At 31.2% G+C, this 10396-nt stretch overlaps 1 protein-coding gene across 2 annotated transcripts in view; it reads left to right on the forward strand.

Moving 5' to 3' along the window:
* Positions 1 to 4190, forward strand: part of LOC108686982 (mitochondrial fission regulator 2-like) — a 20818-nt gene extending 16628 nt beyond the window's left edge. For both annotated transcript variants that reach the window (XM_018192521.1, XM_018192530.1), the window contains 3 exons: positions 2005 to 2126; positions 2199 to 2451; positions 3960 to 4190. In XM_018192521.1, coding sequence (XP_018048010.1) covers positions 2005 to 2126; positions 2199 to 2451; positions 3960 to 4107 — 523 coding nt within the window. In that variant the 3' untranslated portion in view covers positions 4108 to 4190. The remainder of the gene's footprint in view (positions 1 to 2004; positions 2127 to 2198; positions 2452 to 3959) is intronic.
* The last annotated feature ends 6206 nt before the right edge of the window (positions 4191 to 10396 follow it).

Raw genomic sequence — 10396 nt, forward strand, 5'->3', positions numbered from 1 at the left:
ATTATTCCGCATAAAAAAATAAAAATAAAAATACATAAAGTAAATAAGGTAGATTTATGAAGATATTACATAAAATAGATTTGTTAAGATTGTTTAATTATTATTTTCCATTTTCACATATATTCTTTCTCAAGTTTTCAAATCCTGAGAGAAATAAAATATAATTTCCATAAATCAAGATTTTGTGATTTTAATAAAAATTTATTGTTACAAAAATATAGACAAATTAATCTTATTTCTTTGATTTATTAATACACAATTACACGATATTAATTAATAATTACACGATTTTATTTGTTTCAGAACATAAAAGTGTTAGAAAGCAACATTAAATTTTATAATTATTTTTGATGTTGTTTCTCAAGCGTAAAATTTTTGTGTGACTTAATAATTTTAATAACAATAATTGGGAAAGCTATTATACATATAAATAATCAATGTAATAAAAAAAATTTAATATTAACTGTGAATGTAGTATCAGATCGATGTGCGCGTAATTACATCAATATAAGTGCTCGGATTTTATACGATCCTATTGGCTATTTTTATATAATCGGTTATAATTTAAAAACCATTTTAGGGAGTACAAATTAGTTCAATCCGTTTCCTTAAAGATAGCTCCAGCTATGAATGGTTCATAATGACAGCTGATTTTGGCGGTTTCAGAGAGGTTAAACATCTACTAATAATATTCAGTTTATATCGCTTTGAGTTTCATACAAAAATCTTGATTTTTACTGTGTTTGAAATGTCGAATTTTGTGTTAACCAAACAGCATTTGCGAGAAGTTTTGATTTTCTACTTTAATTGGAAGAAAAGTACGGCTGAAGCCCATCGAATGCTTGTCGAAGTTTATGGTGACACTACTCCAACTAATAAATCATAGGAAATGATTTCAACGTTTCAAGGATGGAGATTTCAGCGTTCAAGACAAGCCTCGCTTTGGACAGCCAAAAAATTCGAAAACAAAGAATTAGAGGCATTATTCGAAGAAGATCAGAGTCAAACGCAAGAGGAGCTTGCAGAATCATTGGGGGTAACTCGACGAGCCGTTTCTGTACGATTGAGAGCCATGGAAATGATTTAAAAACAAAGAAATTGGGTGCCTTATGAACTAAAACCGAGAGACGATTGAAAGGCGATTTTTGCGAATGATTTAAAGACAACAGAGAAAAGGTTTCGGATTGTGACTGGAGATGAGAAATGGATATTCTACGACAATCCCAAGAAGAAAAAATACTACGCTAAGCCGGTCAATCGTTGCCATCGACCTCAACATCAACACCATGGTCGAACATTCATGGTCGAAGATCATGCTCTGTATTTGATGGGACTAAAAGGATCTTGTTTATTATGAGCTGCTGAAACTTGGCGATTCCGGGCGATCGGTATCGGCTACAATTGATTCGTTTGAGCCATGTATTGCGAGAAAAATGGCCGGAATACGAGCAAAGAAATGATAAGGTTATTCTTTGATGAATGTTCGGCCTCATGTCGCTAAAATCGTAAAAAAAATATTTGGAAATGCTCAAATGGGATGTTTTACCGCACCCGCCGTATTCTCCGGATATTGCTCTTTCTGATTACTGGTTGTTCCGAAGGCTGCAGCAAGTCACCGGTTCACTTCTTTCGCAAAAATCGAAAATTGTCTTCAAAATTGGATTCTCCAAAGACGAGTCATTTTTTCGAGATGGAATTCGAAAATTGCCTGAGAGATAGGAAAAAGTAGTAGGCAGCGATGGACAATACTTTAATTGATCTGTTCATTCATTTTATTTTGAAATAAATGCATTTTTGAACACAAAAAAACGGATCGAACTAATTTGTATTCCCAATATTGTACCCTCGACATTTTCGTATTAATATTTTTTATTTTTTAAAATACGCTATGAAAATATTATATGGTGGTTTTGAGATACTCTATAATTAGATATGTCCATATTTTTTTATTCTATAATATTTTTAAAATTGAGTTTGTAACACTAACAATTTTTTTGACAACAGGTCAGATCTGTTCGAACCGATTAGTTTTGGATCAGAAGTACGATTGCTCGCGTTAGAGCAAGAATTACAAGAGCTTAGGGAACAAATTTCAACAATTGTGAAAAATAATAAATTGTCCAAATGTATGTAACAAGTATATTTTGTTATACTCAAAAATATCCGAAAAGATTTAAAGATTCATGTTTGTCTTATAGATGCATCTGTAGCATCTTTGTCCAATGGAGAAGATAATCTAAAGTCTTTGTCAGTGCCACTACCACCTCCTCCTCCACCTCCACCACCACTTCCACTTCTATTGTTACCACCCACAACACCCCATATCGCGAGAAGGGCTAGTTTGCAAGATCACAAAATTGAAGATCGCAAGAAAATTCTATTTAGTGTAAAAAAATCGACGGGTGATATGCTGAAGGATATTGATAATGTAAAATTAAGACCAGTTGCAAGGTAATTGAGATTAATATTTTTATATAAAATTTTTCTGATAAAAACTTTCATCATAAATTAATTATATAGATAAATTTTGTAGTAAACAAAAGTTGAAGACAATTTTTTAATACATTGGAATTTGCATTAAAAGATTTACATAGTTGATTGAGATTCTTTTTAATTCACCAATTAAATAATAATTGTAAACCTTGATTAACTCATTAAGTCCCAGTAAACCTATGCACTTTTCTAAAGTTTCTAAGGTTGCTACAAAATTAGAAATCAGGAAAACAGGGAAATTGTAAACGATCAGAAAAATCAAGAAATTTTATAAAATTTTCCGGAAAATGAAAATTCTTGATTTTAAAGAAATTTAATATACATCATATCTACGCAGTTTTGGAATACTATTAACTTAATGATAAAATGCAGGCGATGTTAGCAACATTAATAATAATTTATATTACTATATTAAATTGCTCCTCAACAAAATATTTGATGGTTTGCAAATCAGGATGAAAGTACAAAAAAATTCAAAAAAATATTAAAAGCAGAGAAAAAATCATATCAAATTTTGTCTGAAAATCAGGGAAAAGTTATGGATTTTTAGGATGAGGAATTTGTGACAACCCTGATTTTAAATCCCTGTAATTCTCGTCTTAACCAAAATTTTTTAGATAACATTAATATTTAAGTATAAAAAATTGTTTTTTTCCGAAAATTTAATCTGTTATGAGAGGAAAAAGATATTAAAGGTCAGAGCGGCTCTTATCTTTTTATTGACAAGTAGTCACTTGTGTGTAAGATCTCACCCCAACCTCGCATCATTAAAAGCTATATTTCTTGTTCAGTTATCATTAGTATTTTGAGTAAATACAATAAAAAATAATTGTGTGTAGAGGGGGAATAGGGAGGGAAAGAGAAAGAAGAAGGAAGAGAGAGAGATACACATAAACGCGCGTGCAAGTACATACGACTTATAAATCCGATCGGGCAACCTCTACATAATACACGTTAGGTAATGTTAATACCGACGGTATTGTAATTTTCAAATTTCATAACTCGAAAAGTACTAATTAAAAAAAATATTATAGTGTTTTTTTTATTATAGTGTTTTTAAAACTCTTAACACCAGTTGTTAGATTCTAAAATAAAAAGAATGTTTCATTTAAAAAAATCGATTTGACCTTGATAGCGCCACCCAAGATTAAATTGATAAGATCAGTAAATTGATCATTTTAAACCTTACAATTTAAACCTTTGTATATCTTTTTCTCAAAAATGCTTACTTTTCAAGTATTTTAATTATCAAGATAAGAGATCTAGGACTTTTTGTACATCTTATATTTTTTAATTCATATTTATTGAATGTGAATGTATGTAAAAAAATTATTATTTTTTTATTCACATATACAGTACTAGAAAGCATAATTTCTTGTTTAAAACTATAATTCAACGTTTAATAATGATACAAAAACTGAGAGCTCTCAGAAAATAAAATAAGATTGTATATTGATCTTTTATAGGTCTCCAGGCGGTCATCCTATGCGAATGAAACGTGAGAAAAGTCCATGCAATGATTTGCAAGAAATTTTACGAAGGCGCTACATTGCAATGCAATCTCCCGATAGTAAGAATTCATCAGCCAATTTAGCTATGGACAATTCATTTTGAATGGATTCAAAACAAATTGTCCATAATTAAGTATGTGAAAAATTTTTCGAATATTTTCTTTATACGAAATTTAGAGCTTTTACAATAACCAATGATCATACATTTCACTTATAGCAATTATGTTTGAATTTTTGCACTTTGCTTTAACTCAAATCTAAAATAAGAGACTTATGCTCGTATCAAACTAGAGATTAAAATTGGAATTTATTAGAAAAAGAAAACTAATTTCACGTTTTAGTGACCTTTGCTTTAATTGATCAACTTTCAATCCAATTTCAGTCTCTAGTCTGATACGGGTTTTAAACCAAAGATCAATTTGCTGTAGCATTGTAACATTCAGGTAAAAATTTTCGTTTTCTAATGAAGTGAAAATCAAAGTTTTTTTTTTTATAAGTTTAAAGAAATATTTTAGTTTGTATTTATGATTAAAATGATTATTCTAAAGATAGGGTCCTATGGCCAGTAGCTCGGCATGACTCGCCATTGTTCGCCATGGCTTGGAAAGCCTCTATGTATCAGAATAGTTTGTTAGCACTCGCGGTTTATGGCTCGTGATACGTCGTTTTCGAAGATGACGGTAAGTTTTGCGAGTCAGAAAAGTCTTCGTGATAAACAAAGACAACAACAACAAGACATTTTGCGCTGTTGGGCTCGTCAATGACTGCGTTCAATAGAATGCTTATTTAACAAATGTTGAAAATTTTTTTTGCTGATGTAAGACTACAGAAGATCTAAAGTATAATTCTATTTTTCTCAGCGCGAAAGAAACTTGCAACAGTAGTGAAACAAATATTCGGCTGAATGTGATCAATGCTTGCAAAAAGTCATTTTATATAAATTTTTTCACATAATTATAGATTCAATAATTTTTTCATCATCCTACTCCTATTTCACACTACGACTTGAACGATAAAAAAATCTTAACTTAATAAATATCTCGATCAACAATAATAAACAAACTCTGACGTATTTACATGCAAGTATAAAGAAATCGGTTGGTGTAACGACGCACAGTTATAATTATTTCGTCAACGACGCACAGCAGTTATAATTATTTAGTCAAGGCGCGAGCTCTGGCGATTCTTTGGACTCGCATAATTTATTGACAGTTTGGCCAGTTCGACAAACCAATAATCCATGAGTCGCGAGCTATAGCGAGCAATAACGAGGCACCCTGTTTCGATAAGGCTCGCCGCGCGGAGCCATGGCTCGTTATATAGTAAGCCTAATTCAGCACTCCGTGAGATCACCATAGGACTACAATTTTAGTTTTTTTTTATATTAATTTCGGAACTGATTCTGTAACGAGCTTAAGCGAGCTAAAACGGATCACGAACTATATCGTGCTAAGGGATGTGAAATTCTACCTTAAGATTCTACATAAGGCTGTTATTGAAGTTTCGAGTTAAAGATTTTTCTTACAACATCTAGCTATAGAAGATCTAGCTATAGAAATTTTCTCTTTTGTTTGAAATAAGTAAATATTATTTTCGTGATGATTTGTGATAAAAAAAATGGAATATACAGTTTCTATTATCATTTATAGATTCTCAATTAAAATGGAAAATTTTAATTACTAATTCGTATAAGTAAAAAATAAATTTTAATTTAATTAACAAATATTAATATTGTAATCATTTGTAATTCTATTTAATTTAAGAGTATCATACATGTTACGAATATTAATATTAATGAATATTTGTTTCAGTAGTATGAATGTACGTTTGGCGTATAAATGAAATTTTATTTTAGAGAATATTTTATTAATTTCTTTTTTCTTGATCTTTAAATATTTCTGTAAATACTATATGTGAATATTAAAATTTACACTTAAAATTGCAAAAAACAATTGCATATTTACATGTAAAAGATTGTTTTATTTATCTTAATTATTAATTTATTTTTATTTTACTTTAACTAACGTTATCAATTAGTATTTAAATTTTTAAAAAAGTTAACCCAGCAGATTAATCATTTCTTGCATCTAAACATATTGCAAGAAACTACTAATTATTGGTATATTAGTCACAAATGAAGTATTCTTTACAATTATGTATTCTGCTAGAAAGAAATTATTTGTGACGGAAGTAATATCTGTGGCATTTTTTTATTATATCAAGAATTGGCATGAATTATATTAAGATTAGAATAGTTACTTTATAAAAATATTAGTTACAATTACCATTTTTTTTCTTTTAAAAACTAATTAATTACCGATTCTAAAAAATAATCTGTTACAGTTATTTAAAAAATAACTTTTTAGTTATTTTTCAGTATCTTTTCTATTATAACAAAACAACATGAGTAATATCATTTACTATTAAGGAAAAAGATTTATGTTGACAGCATCCTGTTTGACGATTATATTGCGATTGACTAGTATGCCCGAACATAAAAATTTGTAATTGAGCTGTAAATTGTATTTATTCAACATTTTCACGTTAAAAAAAATGTAATCATATTCAAAATTTTAGGTTTTAAAAAATATTTATTCACAAAAAAATTATGATTGTTTAACAAGTATTTATATTCATTTAAGTAAAGTGCAAACAAAATATAAACTGAAAAAGAAAATTCCAATAAATAATCGTTATACTTTACTATAACCGGTACTTTGATGATTTTAAGTAAAAAAAATAGATTTTATTTATTTTTGTCATTGTAATATTTATTAAATGTTCCGATTAGTGGATTCCGCGATAAAGTGTTTGTTTTTTGAAGCAATCGATTCAGCCATTTTTTTATTTCATCATATGTTTTGAAATGCTGGTCAGCAAGGCCATGCTATATCGATCGAATAATCCGAAAGAACAGTTTAATAAATACGTGACACGTAGTAAGATTTTCCATTGAAAATGCTAATATGTTTTTAACTGTTTTTGTAACTGTTTTGGTCGAACATTATTGTCGTACAAGATCATTTTGCGTTTTCTTTGAGCTTGAATTTTCTGGTTCAAAACATGATTCAAATCGATTAATTGTTGTTGATAATGATTGTTTGCTTTGGTTTCAGCAGCTTATAATAGACACGGCTTTCATGTCTCATCAAATATACAACAAAAACCTTAATGTTGCGTTTTAGAGTTGATATCGACGGTTGAATTTATCCACGATTTTTTACACTTAGGATTATCATTAGTAAATCCATTTTTTCATCGCCGATTGCTACTTGATACAAAAATTGCTTCTTTTTATGACGAGAAAACAATGAAGTGCAAATGAGGTTAAGGAGGTTTGACTGTTAGGGCTGCTGCATACAAATTCCGCAACAGTAAGAGGTAAACTTAAATCGATGAGCCAATCAGGATATTGCTTTAAGTCTATATAATCTTAATGCGGTAGCCCTTAGAGCCATGGCACACAAAAAAACTTAAGCAGTAAAATATAAGCAGTAAGCAAATTCACCAATTATAGTAGAGTCCATAAAACCATAACACAGTATAAGGATATAGTAGGGACAAACAACGTCGGCACCTTTGATCTTTTTCAGATGAGTTTTCAGGATCCGCCATGTCTTTGGTGACCACATACCGTATCAATAGTATTAGGAACCACTGCTTATATTCAACAAAAAAAGGAGATAAAAAAATCTTAACTTTTCAGAATCTTCCATCAAATCTTCCACCAAAGTGATTAGTTAGATACGTACAGTCACGTTGCTTCATGAAATTAATTGCTGTAATGAGTTATTCAGGAGATATAGTAATGTCTCGTCGCTAAGCAAGTATAGCGAGTATATCGTGATGCGATTGCAGTAACAGAGAAACTGTGGGTTTTCTGCTTTGATCGGGACCACCAAAAACATGGACTAATGATGACGCAAGCAAATATGCGCGGCGGAAAACGAGATCTTGTTCTTACTATATAACTTTATACTGTGGCCGTAACATAAGCAGTAGTCAATATGTCGATTTCCTTACTGTTTACGTCTTATTGCCTTTAGAAAGCCAACTTAGAAACTTAATTTTTTTATATGATGTAGATAAATACTGTACATAAATAATCCCATAATTTGAGCAATATTGATCGTATAGTTTTCTTATAATATTATTCTGAAATTGATCATTTTAAGTATTGTATACCGTCTTGGCGGTTGTTCCGAAGATAATCACCGATTTAATACTGTAAGAAATTATTAACGAAATTACCGGTAATCAAGTCTTTATTTAAGCGACATCTATAAATCGCATTCGATCATTAAATTACATTCGATTTAATCGACTTTAGTTCGCTCAGCAGAACTACAGCGCTCATGCTCCGGAAACGAAGCACAGTATAATAATAATTGAAGCATATGTTAGCGAAGCATCGGTTCTTCTCGCTTTTCGCGAATATATTCGGTCGAGACATACCGAATTTATCACATACCGAAATGCTTTTATATTGTTCTCGGTCTTTGTACTTTTACGAGTCACGTACGAATAAAATCAGTGATCGACTACAATACCAGGACTGTTTATTCGCACGATTTCCTGACAAGTCATTCCGACATATTATTCTGATTCCGAATTCCTTCACTCTTATCAAACTTTCCTTGAAAGAAAACCTGATAAGATTCTTCAAATTATTTCAACCTTACAGTTTTCAGAAGTGGGATAACTCGCACTTCTCTAGGATTCACCCTTACTTCTCTGAATTTAAATCGCTCTTGAAATTACTCCTTCGCTTTTCCTCATTGCGAATAAATTAACGAGTGATCATTCGCATTAGCGAAAAATTAATTGCCACGTGTTGCGTCCATCTTGAAGTCTCGCAGTTACATTTAGAGACTCCAAGAATGTATCGGTCGCGTTTAGACAAAATGTTTATTGCCAAGCTGCAGAAAGAAGCTCAACATTATCGTTTACTTTTGAGTGAAGATCTCAAAGTCTTAATCGATGCGATTATAGCACACATGGAGAGTGTAACGGCCCTATGGACATGTTAAGGGGCGCAAACTCATAAGACGATCAAAACGTCGCAGCAGGATCGTCTCGAGTCGATGTGATTTAGCAAATGTTAGTGAACATAACAATGCTAGTCTCTGTGATCACTAATCCGTTGCAACAAATGCAGCAGCAAATACTGAAGAGTAGCAGGCGCAACAAGCAGTGCTTTAGCAGATGCTTCTGGGTCTCACTACTCAGAACGTTTTCGCTTTGGAACAAGCCTTATCGATGCAGGAATCGATGATCCCTTGTAGCCACAACTGCTATCTTCTCATCGAAGATGAAGTTCTCTCGCATCGATATCCTCTTCTCACACAATCTCATTGCTGGTCACAGATCACAGATCACAGATATCTGAATTCGGTGGCAAGGAATCGGAGAATGTCCGCTCAATCAAGTAGTCCGGATCTATAAAGTTCCGGATGACATCAGGCTTTTAGCAGCTACATCTGTGCCCTTCGAATTTGAGGGAGAAGCGCCGAGACGGCTTCCCATTCACTTTAGAAAAATTATCGTATGCCTTATTAGATTTCAATCTAAAATTTAACCCAGTCTTAGATAATATCGAATATATGATACTATCGAAACTACCACGCTTAGGTAAACTGGATTATTGTATATTTTTAACACATCTTAAAGAAGGGCTATTTCCCGTCTGGTAAAAATCTTTAATATTCTTTATACCTAAATCGGATGGCGTCAATATTCGTCTTATTTCATTAGCTTTGTGTAAAATTGGAAAATGGAATGAATGTTGAATAACAAGTTGCTAGTGGTTGGAATTAAAGTTCTGCTCTAACCCATGTATGTTGCATTATATTTCTTACATTTTATTTTACTGCATTGGGGTGCAACATACATAACGGGAGTCTATCTTTGTGAATCTTAATGAAACTGCACAATTTGTTAATACTCAGTAAGTCATGTTAACTATCTTGTTATTCTTTAAAAAGTTTTTGACTTTTCTTTGCAATATCAGAAACGTACGCTATTGTAAAAATATTTTTTGTGATATTTTTCTGATTTTAGAATTGTTTTTATTACTAGAGCACAAACTGTTCTATAAGTTAAATTTTTTATGCAATTTTTTCCTAATGGTGGAACAAATCAACTGCAATGGATGCCTATTATTTAGCAATATTTTAATAATTTCATCAAAATTTTTAGCGGAAAAAGAAGGGATGCAACAAAAGAAATACTTTATCAATTAAGCCTACTGTGATAATATTCTGATACAACGGGTGCTATAAGAAATAATTTAATTAGTGTCTTGAAGACGTGAACTTTTACCACTTACATAGAGATAGAGTTTTCACATATGATCGAATTTTAACAATCACATCTAAAAAATTCAATTTGTC

The sequence above is a fragment of the Atta colombica genome, unplaced genomic scaffold, assembly GCF_001594045.1.
Source record: "Atta colombica isolate Treedump-2 unplaced genomic scaffold, Acol1.0 scaffold101, whole genome shotgun sequence".
In the NCBI taxonomy this organism is placed as follows: Eukaryota; Metazoa; Arthropoda; class Insecta; order Hymenoptera; family Formicidae; genus Atta; species Atta colombica.